This window comes from Prionailurus bengalensis, chromosome B1, assembly GCF_016509475.1.
Source record: "Prionailurus bengalensis isolate Pbe53 chromosome B1, Fcat_Pben_1.1_paternal_pri, whole genome shotgun sequence".
NCBI lineage: Eukaryota > Metazoa > Chordata > Mammalia > Carnivora > Felidae > Prionailurus > Prionailurus bengalensis.
In genome coordinates this window covers 184,896,827-184,918,161 of record NC_057344.1, presented here as the reverse complement: position 1 = coordinate 184,918,161, position 21,335 = coordinate 184,896,827, and the positions used below count along the sequence as shown (strand labels likewise).

General features: G+C 36.8%; 1 protein-coding gene across 2 annotated transcripts in view; it reads left to right on the top strand.

Moving 5' to 3' along the window:
- TBC1D19 (TBC1 domain family member 19) overlaps nucleotides 1-21,335 on the top strand; it is a 147,298-nt gene that overhangs the window by 44,960 nt on the left and 81,003 nt on the right. For both annotated transcript variants that reach the window (XM_043572824.1, XM_043572825.1), the window contains 5 exons: nucleotides 71-145; nucleotides 1,385-1,448; nucleotides 3,107-3,153; nucleotides 7,626-7,736; nucleotides 15,467-15,539. In XM_043572824.1, coding sequence (XP_043428759.1) covers nucleotides 71-145; nucleotides 1,385-1,448; nucleotides 3,107-3,153; nucleotides 7,626-7,736; nucleotides 15,467-15,539 — 370 coding nt within the window. The remainder of the gene's footprint in view (nucleotides 1-70; nucleotides 146-1,384; nucleotides 1,449-3,106; nucleotides 3,154-7,625; nucleotides 7,737-15,466; nucleotides 15,540-21,335) is intronic.

Genomic DNA, 21,335 nt, shown 5'->3' with positions numbered 1-21,335 from the left:
TTTAATTTTTTAAAAATTAGTTTTGGTATTGTTAACCAGAAACAATAATGAGTTGTTCTCTATATTTCAGGGAAGTTGGGAAAAAAGAATTTTGAAGAGTTTAAATAGTATGTGCACTGAACTGAGTATCCCATTGGCACGAAAGGTACTTTTATTTTTATTTTTTTTTCAAAAGGTACTTTTAATATTTAAATATTTTATTGTGAATCGAGTGCTAGAAGTACCACGAAGTTGTAATTGTTAGGCAGATTTATCTCTCTTTAAACAGTATATCAGTTTGTTTTGAAACAAAAATCTGTAAAAGGCCAATTACGTGGATGTATTGTATATAGATTTCTATTATATAGGCTGTAGTACTTTTTGTAATGAACATATCTTGAGAATAAATAAAAACACAATATATAATCTACGTATAGATTATTTAGAGATTTGGCCGTAAAGGTTATACATGTTATAAATGCACTTGAAAATTTTTAATTACCTTTGGTCTCCTTATTTTTGACTAATCGGCACAATAGCCATATGTTTTGAATACGAGATGGAGTTTAGGCACGTTATCCTCTTATAATAGCCAATATGGTACCATCTTTCAGTGTTAACATAGGAAATGGAAGCATGATTGGTCATCTCTCTGCAGAACTATTTAGTTCTAATAGTAGTATCATTAGATCTAAAAGATCAAATTCTCAACTTTTGTCTGTCACTGTGGGCTTTGAGGGGGAAGATAAAAAGGGAGAGAAAAGCCACTCGAGGAATGCTCTGGATTCTTTTTGGCTGCTCACGAGTAGGAGAGAAGAAGTTTCTCTTCACTTTATTTTCCCTACCTGCTATTTATTCCTTGCTAGTAGACAGGATATAGTGGATGAACTTTAGATAATCTCCAAGGACAAGTCACGGAAGGCACCAGAAGGATGGTATTTTAGCAAAGGATAAATTTCTATGGAAAACTGCCTAAGTATGTAGTATTGTGTAATATACTGTCTTTCATGTAGGAAGATGATGCTACTGACCCACAGTCATACTCTCTTGGCCAGTCCCCCTTGCGATGCATTTCTGAGGTTGCTGGATGGGGTAAGAGATGTAGTATGTGGCTAAGGAGCAGTTTTTCTTTATGAAATTTACTGGCCTATAGAGATCATTTCTCTTCTTTTCTTGGACTCTTTAGCACCATATTCTAACTGAGCCATTGAGACTAGATATAATATCATAGTTAAATAACAAAAGTTTAAGAATAATTCCAAAAAAAGTTCATGTGCGGTGAAGTGATTTTTTTCTTATGTTATGGTAGCTTATTCAACCTTTTAGATAAGTTATTGATTCTTACTTTTCAGCTGCATTGTTAAGCTTCACAAAATGAAACCAATTTTAAAATTACCTTTTTTAGAGGCCAGTTGGAGAACAGAAAGAACTTCTCAATAAATGGAATGAAATGGGAACTGATGAACCAGGTATATGAACAACCTTTTTCAAAATGTGGTAGTAGGAAAGATTGCCTTCTTAATTGTGGATCCAGAGCAACAATATTAGCAATTCTTTTGGAAAGATAGCCATTTTCCTTCCCCACTAATTACTGCCATCTACTTTGTTTGCTTTAACTTCTACCGTGCAGTTTAAAAATCCCTATCTTTGGGGGCACCTGGGTGGCTCAGTTGGTTAAGCGTCCACCTCTTGATTTTGGCTCAGGTCATAATCTCACAGTTCGTGAGTTCAAGAGCCGCATCAGGCTCTGTGCTGACAGCATGGAGCCTGCTTGGGATTCTCTCTGTTTTTTTCTCTCTCTCTCAAATAAACATTAAAAAAAATTTTTTTTAATTCCTAACTTTCACCAGTGTTTTATAATATTTTGAGAATATTCAAGTCAATTATCCTTTTTAAAACAGCATTTGAAAACATTTTTATAGGGGCGCCTGGGTGGCGCAGTCGGTTAAGCATCCGACTTCAGCCAGGTCACGATCTCGCGCGGTCCGGGAGTTCGAGCCCCGCGTCAGGCTCTGGGCTGATGGCTCAGAGCCTGGAGCCTGCTTCCGATTCTGTGTCTCCCTCTCTCTCTGCCCCTCCCCCGTTCATGCTCTGTCTCTCTCTGTCCCAAAAATAAATAAACGTTGAAAAAAAAATTTTAAAAAGAAAACATTTTTATAAAAGAATAGATTAAATCATTCAATGGATTTCTTAGATTCATAATTAAGCTAAATATTTTTCAAGCTTTAATAACATTGAGATGTTAAAAATAGGTTAAGTGGTAAAAAGTTTTGAGACTTCTAAAATGTTTTTAAGAATTTATTTTGGCTCATTTTTTTTTTTTAATTTTTTTTTCAACGTTTATTTATTTTTGGGACAGAGAGAGACAGAGCATGAACGGGGGAGGGGCAGAGAGAGAGGGAGACACAGAATCGGAAACAGGCTCCAGGCTCTGAGCCATCAGCCCAGAGCCCGACGCGGGGCTCGAACTCGCGGACCGCAAGATCGTGACCTGGCTGAAGTCGGACGCTTAACCGACTGCGCCACCCAGGCGCCCCTATTTTGGCTCATTTTAATGGTTAAAATAGAGTCAATTTTATAAACATATAATGGGTGACAGCTATGTCTCATTTACTGTGATCAATAGATGTATAGAATTGTATTGGTAGACATGTACATAATCCCTCACCACTCCTCTTTAAAAATAAGCATGGGGAACCAGGCAAGAAATAAGTACTGTAATAGAGAAAGCAGTGTGTTATAGAAATTCAAAAGGGAGAACAGTTTAATACAACTAGAGGAATTCGCTAAGAATGTATTATTTGTATTCTAGGCACTTTGAGAATTCTCATATAGAACTTTGGTATACTGACATTGTGTTTTCGATTCAGTTATAAATTTATTATAAATTTATGAGGGGAGACATTTAATTTCTTCTAGAATAGGTCATTTAGGCCGTCAAGGGAAGAGATTGCCCTTTCATTTTTGTGTTCCCAGTACTTAACACAATGTATGACAAATTATTGATACTCTGCAAATGTCTGAATTAATCCAATTCCACGGCCACATGTGAAAGAATCATTAACGTTGTTATTAATAAGGATTCTTATATTAACTGAAATGTTGTTCTAATCTATCTTAATTCCAGATTTAAGCCTTTTCAGACCTGTTTATGCACCCAAGGATTTTCTGGAGGTAGGTTGTATTGGATCAATAGGTATATTAATGGGAATAAAGTGGAAGAAATGATATGAGGATGTCTCCAGGCAGAGGAATCACCAAGGACAAAGCCCTAGAACCGTAGAATGACATGATCAGATTTGTGCTTGGAAATTGCTTTTGGAAAACACACTGGAATGTGGAAAGATTAGAGGCAAGTAAATCAATTAGGAAGATTTTGATTAAAAAATACTAACTGTAAATCAGGTAGCTTGTAAATCAGGTAGCCTGCTGCCTAGCACCTATAGATGCTCAGTGAATCTTTTCCCTTTTTAGTCCTTCCCTGTTCTAGTAGTTTAGACAAGACACGAAAAAGGTCTGAACTACAGAACAGTGTTGGAACCGGATAGAATTCAACAGATTTGCAAGAGATTTTTAGGAGGGTTTGGGAACTGATTAGATGTGGGGAGTATGAGAAAAAGAAAAGATAAGGAAGAGCTTTAAGTGTCTAGATTGGGTAACGGGGCAGAGAGGTACTACGTCCTTGGGATAGAGAATGGAGGAGAAGGAACAGGTCTGTTAATGAAGATGATGAGCTTAATTAAGTTTGAGCAAGCATATCGAAAATAAAGTAGGTTAGCGCTCACTAATTATTTTAACGGACTTACCTTTGATTCCACTCTTTCTCTTGTACCTTACACGTAATCAGCAAATCCTGTCACTTTACCTTCAACATGTATCCGGAATTCAACCACTCCTACCTCCATCCTCCTAACGTCTTCCTGCTCTACCCTTGCCCACCTAGAATTTGTTCTCAGTGCAGTTTCCAGAGGAAGCCATTGCAGTACCATTCCAAATAAGCCATCTCTGGTACCCGGCAGCTTCCCATCTCATTCTACTTGAAAGCCAAAGTCATGACAGTGGTGCGAAACATGCTATTTGATCTGATACCCCATTACTTCTCTGAGTTCATCTCCTATTACTTTCCCCTGATTTGTTATACTCCATTTACTTTAGCCTCCATGCTTCCCCCTGGCTTCCTGCCATCTGAGGGCCTCCGCTCCTCTTCTCTGCTTACAGTGCTTTTTCCCCAGATACTTGTCTGCACGTTCCTTCACTCCTTATGTCTTTGTTTAAATGTCACTTTCTCAGCAAAGCCTTCCCCCGCGGCTCCCTGCTTGGAACTCCTTTTATCCTTTTCCTGCTTTGTTTTTCTTTATAGCATTTATCATTATATAACATATTCTTTTTCTGTTTTCCTTATTGCCTGCCTTCTCCTATTAAAAGTAAGATTCACGGGGCGCCTGGGTGGCTCAGTTGGTTAAGCATCCAACTTCAGCTCAGGTCATGATCTCGCGCTCTGTGAGTTCAGCCCCGCATCGGGCTCTGTGCTGACAGCTCAGAGCCTGGAGCCTGCTTCGGATTCTGTGTCTCCCTCTCTGTCTGGCCCTCCCCCGTTCATGCTCTGTCTCTCTCTGTCTCAAAAATAAATAAACGTTAAAAAAAAAATTTAAAAAAAAGTAAGATTCACAAGGGCAGGAGCTTCTCATTCTGTTTTGTGCACTGTTGCAACAGTTACAGAGTCCGATAATTGAAGACTCACAAGACTTCACAGGATGCAGCCACAGAAGGCATTCTTTCAGCAAGAGAAAGAAAGCACATGCAAATACGAAGAGATCCAAACTTCTAGGCTCAGCTCCCAGGGCTCTTTCTCAGTTGCAGAGGACGAGCTTTGTCTTTGGAGTAGGAACCGCTAAGATACAAGTGAGATACACTGGTCTTGGGAGTCAAGGCGCAAGGAAGGTTTCCCAGGCGTCTTTTATATCCCCACTGGTAAATCAGGAGAAGCTAGCAATCTGTGCATTTTCAATAAGCCATGTGAAACTGATAGGGACTGCCTCCCTGGGACATTAAGTAGCACATTATAAATGACTAGTTAGTGTATTTCATCCCATCTTGGCCAAGGGTCACCACCAGACATCCAGGTGTCCCTGGAGATAAGCATGGAGCTACCACAAACCAGCTGCAGGTTAATTGCTCTATCTCCAACAGACAGAACGGTGCTTAGCACATAGCTGCTCAACAAATAGGTGCTGAATGAACGAGTAAATGAATGAATGAGTTTTTCACATTTTACTTTTATTTCTTTTCTGAACTGTTGTCTTTGAAACTAGTTTGCCAGCATAAAATATACAGTTGATGCTTGAACAACACGAGGGCTCTGACCCCCTGCATGGTCGAAAATCCACATATACCTTTTGACTCCCCCCAAACTTAAGTAGCTAAGTACTACTGTTGACTGGAAGTCTTACTGATAACACAGCCAACACATATTTTGTATGTTAATATGCATTATATACTGTATTCTTACAATAAGTGTGCTAGAGAAAAGAAAATATTAAGAAAGGCATAAGGAAAAGAAAATACGTTTACAGTACTGTACTGTTAAAAGTCTGCATTTGAGCTGAAGTTCAAACTTGTGTTGTTCAAGAGTCAACTGTCTTCTTTTAATTCTAGAGAGAAGTTAGTTTGGTCAGAAACTGCCTTTATGGTGATGGCATTATTTCTCTTAGCTTGTTAAAGATTTCTCCCAAACTCTTCCCTTTTCTAGCACTTCAGGGCTGAAATTTCATGTAATTTTTGTATGATTATCTTTAACTGTTTTCTCCTTAATGGTCATAACGTTCTGTTTCTTTCAGGACTGTTGATGAATTGATCCTTTTCTTATTTATGCTGAAATTCTTCTTTAACTAAAGAACATTTTCTATAATTACATCTGTATAGCTTCTGCATTTCTAATATTTTCTCTTTTCTATTACCCATGTATTCATAGTTTCCCTTTCCTATCCTACGTGTGTGAGGTTTCTGTGCAGTATGATACATGATTTGTGTTATTAGGCTAAAATTGCATTGTTCCCTATTAGTCTGCATTTAGCGCTGTTGATTCTTTGCTATATTTGTATTTATTTTTTTTTAACAAATACTATTGACATTTTTAGCCTTAATTTAGTGCTTGCAGTTTTGGGAAACTGTTTTGGCATTTTAGCACATTCCATTTTATCAGTGATTAGTTATCAGCTCATTAATTCCTTCCTCAGATGTGATAGTGTTTCTGTCACCATAATCTCCTTTGCTGTATTCTTTTTATTTTTTTAAGTTTTTTTTTTAATTCAGTTAATTAACACACAGTATAATATTAGTTTCAGGTATGTAAAATAGAAAGCAGCACTTCCATACAGCACTCAGTGCTTATGACAAGTGCACTCCTTAACCCCATCACCTACCTATTTACGTCATGCCCCCACCCGCCTCCCCTCTGGTAACCATCAGTTTGTTCTCTGTAGTTAAGAGTCTGTTTCTTGACTTGCCTCTCTCTTCTTCTTTTACTTTGCTCCTTTGTTTTGTTTCCCAAATTCCACAGACGAGTGAAATCACATGGTATTTGTGTTTCTTTGACTGACTTACTTCGCTTAACATAATACTCTCTAGCTCTGTGCATGTCATTGTACTGGATGCTTGATTTTTTTTTTTTCTCAAGAGTTTCAATTTAAAAATATTTTTTATTATAATTATTCTTTCCCCGAAATGTAAGTTATTGTTAGAAAAATAAGAAAATATGCATAAGGAGAAAACTTCTAAAAAATTACCTTTAATGCCGTCACATAGCAATAAACATTACGTTACTACACATTTTTTAACTTCATATATTGTGAATATTTTTTCATGTTATTATATATATTACCTGTGTTAATAGAGGCAAATTACGTTATATTTTATTATATGAATTAACCACAATTCATTTAAGTAATAGCCTCTAATGGAATGTTTAAGTTGTTTCACATTTTTCTGTAATAAATAGTACTTCATTAACATTCTTTCTGCACTGTCTTTGAAAACATCTCAATTATTTGTACTTATAGAATTATTTGTACTTAATTGTACTTATAGAAGTGCAATTCCTACATAAAGGATATGTAAATATCTAAGACTTTTTTGACCTGCCTAATTTTAAAAAGTATATAAATTGTTAGTTTGGCTTCTGAATTTTTTTTTCCTTGTGGGTTTGATTTAGAGGCGATACTCTGCAATATTATTCTACTATTTTTCTAAAAATCTTGTCAATATCTGTTTTTTCAAAGGGCTAGAGTTGATTCTGAAATTTTTTCTGAAAATATTACAATCAAGCAATTTTGATCTTTCTGTCACCTTCCCTGGTTAAATATTCAAGCAGTTTTGATTTTTTATTACCATCAAAATGTTTTTCATTCTAACTAAATTCTTTTAGACTTTTATATGGTAGATCATCAGAATATTAAATTTAAGGCATGTTTATGATATTTTAACATTTCAATATAATTTTATAGTTTTTTAGAATGTAATTAAAGTACATACATAGCCCCAAATAGTTTTTAATTTTGTGGTGATACACCAAGAATATCACTGCCAATTTTATAGGTGTAAACATCCTATAAAGAAACTAACCAATTCTGTTGGATTTGTTTTCAAAGGTGTTAATTAATCTTCGCAACCCAAATTATGAAAATGGTGATTCTCTTAGTTTCAGGACTCATTTGGGTTTAATCCAAGTTCCTCTGAAAGTAAAAGACATCCCTGAATTGGTAAGTATCAGCATTTCAAAATATTGCATATTTTAGAAGACAACCATTAGAGAAACATTTTAGTGCTGCAAATATCTAAAACAATAGGGCTGTCTGCTCATTAAATAATGAAGGGAAAAGCTTCTTTTTTATTGTAAATATGTTATATAGAGAGTGAGTTACTTTGCTAGTAGGACTAAAGATGAGTTTTCATGCACTTATAAATGCTTTCGCTTTTTCCTCATTTTAATCAAAAACAAAGATTTATAAGACAGCTTGTTGGGATTTAGGTACATGATATATGACAATAAAATTGATTGAGGGTCACCTGGGTGGCTCAGTCGGTTAGGTGTCTGAGTCTTGATTTTGGCTCAGGTCATGATCTCATGGTTCATGAGTTTGAGTGCCACATTGGGCTCCGTGCTGCCTGCACGAAGCCTGCTTAGGATTCTCTCTCTCTCTCTCTCTCTCTCTCTCTCTCTCTCACTCACTCGTTCTCGCTCGCTCTCTCTCTCTCTCTCAAAAATAAACTATTAAACTTAAAAAAACTGATTGAAATAAGTTGTGAATTTTATGAAGAATATTTAAAGAATGTACATTTTATTTAATTCAACCAACCTGTATTAAGCTTATCAAAATGAGGCACTGAAGGAGATAAAGGAAAAGGAAGATGAGTTAGAGACGGTCTTTGCTCTGGAAACTGTCACATTTTGGTGAGGAAATTAGTTTTAAAATAGAGCAATTATAGAAAGGTGGGGAGAATTCCTGAATGGAGCTAAGAAATTATCACTCCTGGGGCACCTGGGTGGCTCAGTTGTGCATCTGATTCTTGATTTCAGCTCAGGTCTTGATCTCAGGGTTTGTGCGATTGAGCCCCCCTCCCTGTCCCAGCCCAAGCTCTGCACGGACAGTGTGGATCCTGCTTGGGATTCTCTGACTCTCTCTGCCCCTTGCCCCCTCGTGTGTGTGTGTGTGTGTGTGTGTGTGTGTGTGTGTGTGTGTTCATGTTCTCTCTTTCTCTCTCTCTGTCTCAAAATAAATAAACATTAAAAGAAAGAAATACGAAATTCTCACTCCTTCTTTTGTTAATCACCCAAAACAATAAGGAGCACAGAAATTTAAATACCGCCTTCGGTGAAACTAGCAAACAATGTGTAGCTCTGTTAGCGTGTCAGGTTGGAGAACTGGGGGGAGAGTGGTACATGGCTTAAACATGGAGGAAGGTCAAGCCCTACTGCGTCTCTCTAAGAGGTGGGAGGTGCGGGTGAGAGACATGTCAATAATCACTCAGCTGTACATCTTCCTTGTTTTGTTTTGCTTTATTATGCTGGAGTTGGATTTTTCTTTCACTAACTGGCTTGATGTTAGGCTTTATCAATAGAGGGTTCTGGAGGGACACCACAAGACTGTAACCAGAGAAAGGAGCTTCCCTCGCGGTCCTTGTGTTCAGAAGCCAGCAGATCAGCATGCAGAAGCCAGCTCCAGACTGTACCCTCTGACGAGTTTCTTCACCAACCTCCCACCCCTGCACGCATTCCTGGGGCAGCCATTTTCTTTACTTGAAAGACTGAATCTCATGGAATCTAAAAAAGAAAACAAACCAACAAAAACCAGAAATAAACTCACAGATACAGAGAACAAACTGGTGGTTGACAGAGTGGAGGGGGGTGAGGGGATGGGCAAAATAGGTGAAAGGGATTAAGAGGTACAGACTTCTGGTTACAAAATAAATAAGTCACAGGGCTGAAAAGTACAGCATAGAGAATACAGTCAGTAATAGTGTAATGACTTTGTATGGTTACAGATGACAACGACAACTTATGGTGAGCATTTCATTAAAAAAAAAAAAAAAGCCTAAATCTCCATCTTGAGGACAAAGAGAACCCTTTCCTGAGTTCTTGGTTCCCTTTTCATCAGTCTAGAAGTCATAGTTACTTTCTGCATCATCTAATTTAATTCTATTTTTCCCTGTTCACATTTCTGGGATGATTTCTACTTTCCGGCTGGATACTGACTGATACAAGAAGCAAGATGATTTTCTCCATAGGACTTTGGAAAGCCTCAAGAACACCACATGATATGGAAGGCCCTGGTGAGCCACAGGGTTGAAAATGAGACTGTGTGAAAGTCTATATCAGGAGAGAGTAGACCCCCATACTCCTACCAGCTTGCATATTCAGGCGACTTCTCCTTCCCCACGGGAGACCAGAGACAGGTTCTCTAGAGAAAAAGAATCATAAAGGCTAAGAAGTTAGCCACTTCAGATTTAAAGCAGTACAAGAATGAGGCACCGTTTTGAAAACAGAGAAATTAAGTGAGAGTTGACCAAATGGTGAGGCTAGTATCCTCATCGCCTACCTCCATCACTATGCCTGCAATTCTCTCTCCCCCCTGCGCCTTATGCCCAATCCTTGCAGACATAGCTTCCAGCCAGTTGTTTATTGCCTCATTCCTAAATATGACCTACCAGCCCACGATCTGCAGATACTTGAAATTTTCCAACTTGAAAGGCAGACACCAAAACTAAAAAGAAATTTTTTTTAAAAAGCCAGTTTAGGGAATGAGTACTTATCATGAGCTTTAATAATGGTTTCAGGTTTGAGTTTATGTTCACACTCACAGGATACAGTAGGTCATAACCTGGCGTCAGATTCACTTAGATTTGTAGAATAATACAGGGCAGAAAACAGCATGTCAGTATGGCAGGTAGCTTTTCTCCAGGAGTCCTTACAGCCAACCCTATGCTGCCTCCAGCCCCCACAAGGAAGGCAGGCAATTGTAAGTGACGAAATTGCCTAGGTACAACAAAGGGACGTCTTACCCAGGATAGGAACTGTTTCTTGTAATGCACGTGGGCATAGCATCCAGGGCCTCTCGAGACACCACAGCAGGCAGCTAAGGCCTGTGTTTTCCAATAGATCTTTATAGTCCACTCAAAGTCTTCTGTTTCAGACGTAATTTATCATCAAGGGTCATATTTTTTTCAGAAATTGCATTGCTTAGTAATGTAGCTGGCATTCCTAACCACAATTCGTGTGTGTGTGTGTGTGTGTGTGTGTGTGTGTGCCAAAGAGAGAGAGAAAGAGAAGGAGAGAGAGAGAGAGAGCGCCAGCACATTTTCAGGGCAACAGTGCTGGGAGAAGGTAAACCCAAGGTCATCTTCACATAGACAAAGAGGTTAGCCTGTTAACCATTTCTTCCCAGTAGAAGATTTAAACCATTAATATTCAGAGAGAAGATACGACTCATGAAACAAGAATTACACAAGAACAGAGTTTCATTTAAACAACAAACGAGAATAAGAAAGAACTTTTACAGGGTGCCTGGGTGGCTCAGTAGGTTGAGCGTCTGGCTTCGGCTCAGGTCATGATCTCACGGTTTGTGAGTTCGAGCCCCATGTCGGGATCTGTGCTGACAGCTCGGAGCCTGGAGCCTGTTTCGGATTCCGTGTGTCCCTCTCTCTCTGCTCCTCCCTTGCTCATTCTCTGTCTCTCTCTCAAAAATAAATAAATAAACATTAAAAAATTAAAAAAAAAATTTTACAAATCAAAAATATGGTATGCAAAAAAAAAATCAGAAGAGTCAAAAGCAAAGCTGAGGAAATCTCTATGAGAAGACAGAACACAAGGAAAAAAACCAAAGAGATGAAAAGTAAGAGGGAAAATTTTGTTTTTTTACTTAGATGATCAATCCAGAAGGGCTAAAATCTGACCAGTGGGAGTACCAGAATGAGAAAACCGAAGTAATGGAATTATTAAAATCCCCAAGACGTGAAAGATAAGAATCTCCAGTATGAAAAGGCCCACCCAATGTCATGAATGAAAGAAGACCTATATCAAGGCTCCTGAAAAGAAAACTAAAAACTTGTCATAGAAGGAAGACAGAATACATATAAAGTGTCAGAAATGAGAGTGGCATCTGACTTCCCGGCAGCAAAACTGGAAGTTAGAAGATTTTGAAATAATCTCTTTAACAATCCAACTGATTTCAAGCCAAGAATTCTATATATAACCAACAGTTAATCAGATGTGAAGTTGGAGTAGACATTTTCAGATATTTAGGTGATCTAAAATATCTACTCTTATTTGGGGAACTGTTGGTAGAAGTCTCCAAAACAAGCTCATAGATACAGAGAGCAAAGTAGGGGACCCAGGAAACAGGGTTCCGACCTAAGAGAATTTCCAGGATGACAGTGACAAGCAGTTTCAGGACAAATGGTGTGCAGTAGGACCGGAGCGATTCTAGATTGGAGCAAGAGGCTGGAGGGTTCCAGGATGACCACCTGCAAGAAAAGTTGGTACAAACTTGTTAGGTTTGCAAAATTATATGGTGGAGGATCTTTTCAGAGTTCTTGAAGGGTATAGGAAGAGATAAATGATTAGAGAAAATTATATTAGTGAAAAAAATGATTTCATTATCAGCTGCGTGTACCAAAAAAAGTAAAGGAAACCGATTTATAGCATACGACACGGCTCAGCACTGAATAATATTTAAATAGTCATAATGCAAACTTTTAATATGGATTTAATCAAGAATTGATATATAATTATATTGGAATGTTGGATGGAGGAAAAGCGAATGTACATGAGCTAAAATACAAGAAAAATCAATAGATACCTAAAATTGATAAGAATAGCAGTCTATATTTGTTAATTGAAATCTAGAGATAAATACCAGAAAAAAAGCTGAAAGTGGTTGTCTCTGGATAGTGGCCAGTTGTGTGTGTGTGTGTGTGTGTGTGTGTGTGTGCGCGCGCGCGTGCACACGCACATGCATATATTGGAGGAATTGTTGTTATATATTTTTTAGCTGACTTGACTTCTTAAACTATTTGCTGCATGTGAAGACAGTATAGCATGATGGTTAGTTGATTATATTCTGAATCTACCTAATTGGGGTTTAAGTTCTTGCTCTGCCCCTTACTGGCTATGTGACCTTGAATAAATTTTCTTGACCTTGAGCCTTAGTTTTCTTATTTGTAAAATAGGGATAATAATATCTCATAGAAGTATTGTGCAGATCGGTAAGTTAAGATCAAAATTATGGGTTGAATTGTGTGCCTCAAAAAGGTATGTTGAAGTCCTAACCTCCAGTACTTGTGAATGTGACCTCATTTGGAAATAGGGCCATTGCGGATGCAGTCAAGCTAAGAGATGTCTTATCAAAATAGGGTGGGCCCTAACGCCAATATGACCAGGTTTTTATAAGAAGAGAAGAGACACAGAGGAGAGACATACAAGGAGAGTGTCATAAAACAGTGGAGGCAGAGATTGGAGTTATGCATTTATAAGCCAAGGATCACCAAAGATTGCCGGCAATACCAGAAGCTGAGAAAGGCTTGAAACAGATTCTCCCCAAGAGTCTTCAGGGAGAGCTTGGCCCTGTTAACACCTTGATTCTGGACTTCTAGCCTCTAGAACTGTGAGAAGATATTTTGTTGTTGAAAGCCACCCAGTTAGTGATACTTTTTTTTTTAATGGCAGCACTAGGAAGCTAAAATAATATATAAAGCATATAGACAGTACTTGGAACTTAGTAAGCAGTATATAACTATTAATTGTTAATATTACAACTTTGTTAAACTATTTTTAAGAAGTTATTTTTAAAAAAGTGTTAGAAGTCCTTTTAGTAGCAGTTTATACAAAGTGTACAGAAAAGGAAGCGGCAGCTTCTTTTCCTGAAAGTGGTGGGAAGTCTCCATAGGGGTTCTGCCATTTGGACTAGCTTGAAGGAGTTTTCTAGATAAAGAAGCAGGAAAAGGACACTGTATGAAAGGGTTGGCATGTGCATAAGTGGGACTAATTGTGTCTTCTGTCTGATGAGACCCAGAACTGATGTGGCTTCATTCTTAGCTATTGAACAACCAAAAACCTGTGGCTAATTTTCAAAAGAATTGTGGCTATACCCATTAAGAGTATGGTTAGTTCTTGTCTTCCTGCTCTCACTAGGGCTAGTTGTTCCTGCCCTCCCTGAGTCCTGCGGCCTGGCGATAACAATTCTGACTCGAGGTTTGGTTTATTTGAGACCTTGGTCTCTATATGAGTATTAAACTTGGTTGTGCTCACTGAGTCATACGATCCTATAATAGATGGCTTTCAAACCTAGTTCACAATGTTATGTAGTCTCATCCATGTTAAAACATTTCTTTTTTAAAACAACTTAAAGTGAAGTTGTCAACTCATTCCTGTTTACTAATTCAGTCACGTAGAGGCAACCGGTTGGAATAGAGCTCAGCAGTGTGGTTCAGTATCATTATTGAGCCCCTCCGCTACATGTCACTGAGCACCGTGCCAAGTACTGGGCGTGCAAATATATATAAGAGACAGTCCTTATATTCTCGGAGCTTCAGGTTCGTGGGGAGATGAACAGTAACAAAATGATGTGATTATGTACTTTGCTAGAAGTTTATAAAAGGTAATACATGTATATAGAGAGTTGCTTATATCAGCCTGGAATATCAAGAAAGGCATTCCAGAAGGCCTAATACCCAGGGGGAGTTTTGAAAGAAATCTGAGATTAGGGCCCAAGTCTGGTGATGTTGAGTGAAAAGTAGTCCAGAGCAGTGAAATAGGAAATGGATATTCAGAGTTCTGTTTCTGTGCCTTAACATGTCTTAGCAAAAGTAAAATTCTCCATTGTGATTACAGAAGGTAATATCGAAATGTTTTTGGACCTAAGTCCCTTCTCTAGAATAAAGATGAAGACTACTAAATAACCAAATACCTTATCATTAATTCTAATGATTTAAATGAAGGAAGAGTATTTACAATAAATAGAAGATAGTGGTTGAAAATGGATGAATAACATTACATTTTTGCCTCTTTAGTCATTAAAAATGGGACGCATAAATTGAAGTCTAGATTAAAGACAAGTTTAGTTTGTCTTTACAACTTGTCTAGATTAAAGACAAGTTTAGTTAAAAATCGAGGTATAACATCAGTTACATAAAATCAGTACAAAAATGAAACGAGTGTGAATGTTAGGCTGGATAACTGTCTTATGAGGGACACAAATAAATCACTATTTAAGTAATACATAATTATAAAGGATTAAAACTAATTCCATTTTTTAAAGAAGGAAGTTTGGTTTTAGCAATTAGAATGGTAACAAAACACTGAGGCAAATGTTAATAGAAATATTTAATTACTTAGGGAGTAAACATAACGTGAACAATATGGGGTTGTGTAGTTTAAAAAATAACAGACAAACATGATTACTTTCACTAGACATTACTAGATAAGTGGAGGAAGTCTGGAGAGCAAATCTGATTTATTTTTAGTTTAGCAGAACACTTGATAGTCTAATTTTACTTAAAAATGAATTTAAGTTGTTTTGGATATTTGCAGTGTTTAGTTGATTAAAAGCAGAATGAAGTACAGTACCACAGAAAACACAGGTAGAGAATCATATTGGTAATTTTAGATGATGAATTTAGAAATAAAATTGATGAATTCTACACATATTGTGTGTTTGTGTTTGAGGAATGATTTTAATGTTATTAGTTCTTTACTCACAAGTATAATTATCATGTCTTTACTGAATCATCTATTACTTAAAAAGGCAAAATTTTGAACTAATGCATTACTACTGAAAAGTGCAATAATATCCTTTTTTAGATATTTAAATGAAGCAAAAATGCATTTTACATTGTGATTTTTTACTTAAGCTGATGTTAAGATGAGGTGACTTTTGTTTCTACTGTATGACAAACCACTGAGATGTATGTTAATTCTATGTGTGTTATTTTCCAGAAAGAATTCTTTGTAGAATTGGGCTTAACTACAGGACAGCTGGGTATAGATGATTCTACACAAGTGCCTCCTGGTGAGTGTTTCTCTCAGATGGCATATAATTAATGATAAATGAGAGTCAGTTTAAGGCTCATCTTTTCATCTCCAAATTAATCTAGTAACTCTTTTACGTCTGAAAACTAAGCATACTTTTTGATTCTCCTTGATTATTGTTAATTATTGAATAGAACTCTGTATGTTGCAATGATCAGAATTCAGCTAGATTTTGTATTTTTGTTTGAAGGTCTTTAAAGTAATTTTTGAAAAGTCATTAGACATATATAAGTCAGTTTTTTTGGCAAAATCCTCATTGGCAGCACTCATATTTACATTTACTGGCCATTACCATCTATTTTTATTGTTTGTATCATCAAGTTAATTGAATACTGATATTCTACCTAGTATAAATTTAGGGTATAAAATTAGTATCTTTTAAATATTAACCAAACAGAAAATTTCCTTAGCTTTTATTTTTTTGTGTGCATAAATACAATGTGTTTTTCATAAAAGATCGGATTGGTATTTAGCTATAATCAACAGGAAGTAAAAATTGACTTAAAATATGGGAGGCCCATCTTGTGGAATTGTTCTAGTCTTTCCTCTGCACTGGCTAACTGTGTGACTTGAACAAGTCACTTTACGTTTCTGGACTTGCTTCTTTCTCTATAAAATAAGGAATTTGGCTATTTCTTATTGTTAATAATGATTATAAACCTAATGAACAGTCATCAAGTACATTACTATGTGCTGCATGTGTATTATCTCATTTTAACCCTAGCAGCTCTAGAAAGTATGTATTATTACCATTTTTAAAACTTTATTAATGTACAATGCATATAGAAAAGCATAGGGGGTGCTTGGCTGGCTCAGTCGGTAGAGTATATGACTCATGATCTCTGGGTTGTGAGTTCAAGCCCCATGTTGGGGGTAGAGATTACTTAAAAAATTTTTAAAAAAAGAAAGAAAGAAAAAGTACATATACTATAAGAGAATGGCTCATTGGATTTTTATGATTTGGGCACACCTATTAAAATACCACCCAGATCAATATACTGAGGCTCCCTTCAGTCTTTATCCTCTTTGTCAGAAATAACCACTATTCTGATTTCTAGCAGTATAGATTAATTTTGCCAATTCTTGAACTTAATATGAATGGAAGCATATAGTATCTACCCTTTGATGTTTGACTTCTTTTGTTCAATATTTGTGAGATTCAACCATATTGTTTTATGTATTTGTGGGCCATTTTTTTTGCATGATAGTCGTTCCACTGTATTAACATACCACACATTTATTTATCCCTGCTACTGTTGATGAGTATTTGGGAAGTTTCATGTTGGCGGCTGTTACAAACAAGGCTGCTATGAACATCCTAGTATATTTCTTTTGGTGAGCACGTGTATACTCCTCTGTTGAATACACACCTGAAAAGGCAATTTCCCTCTCCCGAGGTTCGCATAAATTCATTTTTAGTAGATAACTGCCAAAGAATTTTCAAAACTGGTAGTACCAGTTTATACTTCCACTAACAAGGTATGAGAGTAGAAGCTGTCTCATATGCTTGCTAATGCTGGATGTATTCCATCTTTGTTTTAGTCATCCTAGCGATATATAGTAGCACTGCATTATGGTTTTAAGTTTTTTAGTATTGTGTAAGGTAGAAGTATTACTATCATTTTAAAGTTAAGAAGTGAAGATGTTAAGTACTTGCCCAAGTTCACAAAGCTAATAAGTGCTAGAATCAAGATTCAACACTAAGCAGTCTGCCTCCAAAGTCTGCTGCCTCCCCTCCTGATCCCTTTGATAGTCTTTTCTTATTTTATAAGAAGATATCAGACATCTTACAGAATAAGATAGTGCTATGGTTTGAATGTTTGTGTCCTCCTGAAATTCATATTTTGAGGTCCTAACCCCCAAGGTGATGGTACTCGGTGAAGTCTCAGGAAAATGGTTAGGTCAAAAGGGTGTGCCCTCATGAATGAGATCAGTGCCCTTGTAAAAGAGCTCTCTAGCCCCTTCCACCATGTGAGGACACAGAGAAAAGTCAGCAGTCTACAGCCCAGAAGAAGAACTTCACCACAACCCATCATGCTGGCACCCTGATCTTGGACTTCTAGCCCCTAGAACTGTAACAAATAAATTGCTGTTGTTTATAAACCAGTCTGTGGGTTTTTTGTTGTAGCAATCTGAATAGATTAAGGCAGATATCCTATATTTCTGTTCATGGCCAGTGATAGCCATATACAACAAAAGGAAAAGGAAATAATAATACAACCTTGGATGATATTTATGTTTTTTACTTTTAAATTATCCTTAAGAATTGCTTAAAGTTGTTCTAAACTCTATAGTAGCTATGCTTTAGAAGACCCAATATTTTTCTTAATCTAGAGTATAGTTCTTTCTTCTTTGATTCACAAACGTGAGACCCTGCTAACGGCCAGGGACTAGTGAACACATAGATATGACATAATCTTTACTCTTAGGGAAGGTATAGTAGAAATACAGATATAGATAAGACTCAGTGTGGTATTTGCTATTCTTGCATACAAGGGGCAGTTGGAGCAGAGGAAGGAGCACTTATATCTGCCCAGAGGAGATTGATAATCTCTTTAGTTGATGCATTTATTTTTACTCTCTACTTCTCAAAGCAATACTGCTAGAAATTGGGTTAAATTGGTGTCTATCCAATGAGATTGATTTCAGTGATATAGTACTTGGATTTTTACATGATTTGAGAATTGCTAACCAACAGTATTACTTAGAAAGAAGAATAGGGTTACAGATAACTACTTTTGCCTAGAATTCATTGGTATTTTTAATGTTTTGGTCTATGTCTGTGGCTTTGGTCAAACCGGAACTGTGCTGCTAATGGTTTGAAATATTGCCAATACTTGTGTCTGGCTAGAGGCAAGTTTTATATTTAGGATTAAGTGTACTCTGACTTAAAGACACTATATCCGTCTTTAAAAACCTGTGTCACCTATGTTTTATCAATACTCTTAACTCAATTTTCATATTTGAGGTACATATCCTACTTACTAGCTTAACAGCTTTTACATAAATAAGAGTCAGGAGAAAAATCCTTACCTTCATAATATGGAATCCAGATCTTAAAATAATCTAAAGTTAGACATATCCATTATTCCTACAAACTCTCATGAATATTCATTACTTTAAATACACATATGTACACATCTACATACTTAGAATGGAAACCATGTAGAAGACTCATGCTAGAAGGATAAGCAAGATCAATACTCTTTCATAAGGCTTTTTGATAAAGGGGGGGGTCATGTGTTTGATATTATTGCCTGAATATACATACTAATGAACTTATGAGATGGGATTTTGCTGAATAGACATTTTCAACAGTTTATTATTTCTAAGAGAAAAAGCAGCTTTAGTTGGCTCAGCATTTTCTGAAGTGTGTTCCATGAAGCATTCATCAGATAGATGTCCTGTGAAACAGAGAATCTTATTGCTAAATAAGGTTTGAGAAAGGCTGTGTCATATACATTTTTAAGATCTTTAGTTTGTGTCACTATCTTTAAGACTATGAGAAATCCTAAGTAAACTTCTAGCTTAGAATCTCCCCAATTCATTTCACCAGAGCACTTTTTTTCCCAAGCAAGATTTACTAATATAGATGTATTTATTAACGTAGTCAATAACAGCATAACAAGCATTTTTTAAGTAACGGATTGGAAATTCTGGTTCTGACTTTTTTTGGCCTCTCATTCTTGGACTAGAAAATAGCACTTACAAAGCAAAGTCATTGTATGTCACATCACTGAATAGTTAAATTCTATAAAGAAGTTTTTTTAAATTTTTATTTCCTACTACTTTTAGTGATAAAGCACTATTACCATCCAGTAGTGTCATCCATTTTTACAAGAGACAAGAATTGGCTGACAACATTTGATTCTTTGGTCACTGAGCTTTGACAGTTAGAAGCTAATGGCAGCTAATTAAAATGAAACTGGTATTGTCATTTTATATACAGGCTTTGGAGTAAATATATTCAAATACTTTAGTCATAGAAAATGATTGTGTGTTGGCAGTCATCCCAAACGCTTTACTTGGTCATTGTATAATCTGCTCAACCTCAGAGCCATTAGGAATAAAATAAACTAAAAGAATAGAGTACTCTGCTTCAAATATTGTATTTAGTAAAACCAGCTTTATGGTAATTTTTTAAATCTAAAAAAAATATCTAACACTGAAAACATTAACACATGGAAGAATGAAGTAGAGTACCGTTTTATATTGGTCAGCTGGGCTGACCCCGGGGATCACAGAACAGGCTTTTTAGAAAACTGCGTTAAAATATGAGGCCAGGACAGGTCTCCCTCTCCCTCAATGCCCAGGTCTGGCCACCAGCAGGCCACTGAGTTCAGATAAGAGCTCTGAAGTGTCTAAGCACGAGCATTCTGCTCAGGAGGGAATCAAGTGCCAAGATGGTCACCAGGTTGCCGGGAGACCCAGGTTCTACTTACCCAGACAGTCACTTGTTAAGTTCATGACCCTTAACACACCATTATCCCATTTGTGAGAAAAGGCGAACTAATCACTGTTGTAAAATCTAACAAATCCAATTAACAGCTCCTCCTTTGTCAGATTGTGAGTAGAGGAAGAAAGGAAGTTGACAAACGGATTTTCTCTGAGATGGGGAGAAGAGCTAAAAGTTTTCCCCTTATAGTGTCAGTATCCTTTTCTTTTTTTGCTCTTAATTTTTAAATAACTTATAGAAGTATAGTGTACATAGTGAAAAGGGCACAAATCATAAGTATACGGATCAGTGAATTTTTACCACGTGAGCACACTTATGAAACCTCTGACTCCATCAAGAAATAAGAGTATTACCAGCATCCTAGAAGCCTCCAGGCACACCTCCAGTCTCTGCCACCTCCGTGGGTGACAACTATCCTGACTTTTTTAAAAATTTAATTTATTTTACTTATTTTTAATTTTAATTTGCATCCAGGTTAGTTAGCATATAGTGCAACGATGATTTCAGGAGTAGATTCATTAATGTCCCTTACCCATTTAGCCCATTCCCCCTCACCACCCCCCCAGTAACCCTCTGTTTGTTCTCCATATTTAAGAGTCTCTTATGTTTTTGTCCCCCTCCCTGTTTTTATATTATTTTTGCTTAACCTTCCTGACTTCTAACATCATAGGCTACTTTTGCCTATTTTGTACTTTATAGATATGGAATCATACTGTTGATGAGTTCTACTGTTGATGATCAGTTGAGTTGTTCCCACTATTTGGTTATTACCATTATTGCTGCCATGAATATTCTAGTATATGTTCCTCGGTGCACATATGCGTGCATTAAGGTGTACACCTGAGAGTAAATTGCTAATTGTTCTAGGATGTGCATGGTTTTCCAAGTGGCTGCACTAATTTACATTCCCACCACCTTTGTACAAAAAGTTCATTTGCTCCACTTACTTTGCATTTCGAATTGTCAGGCTTTTCATTTTAGGCGTTATGATGGGTGTATATTTCATAACGGTTTTCATTGTGTTTCTCTGATGACTAATGTGGTTGAGCCTCTTTTCATAACTTTACTGGTCCTTTGGGTCTCCTCTTTTGTAAAGAACCTGTCACATATTTTGCCTATTGGGTCAGATAGTTGTCTGTCTTTACCAAGAGTTCTTTACATGTTCTGGATACAAGTCCTTTGCCAGAGATGTGTATTGCACAGATACTCTCCCACTCTGTGACTTACATTTTCACTCTCAATGGTGTCTTTTGATAAAGAGAAGTTTTTTTTTTTTTAATGTGGTTTAGTTTATGAGTTTTTGCCATTATGATGGGTACT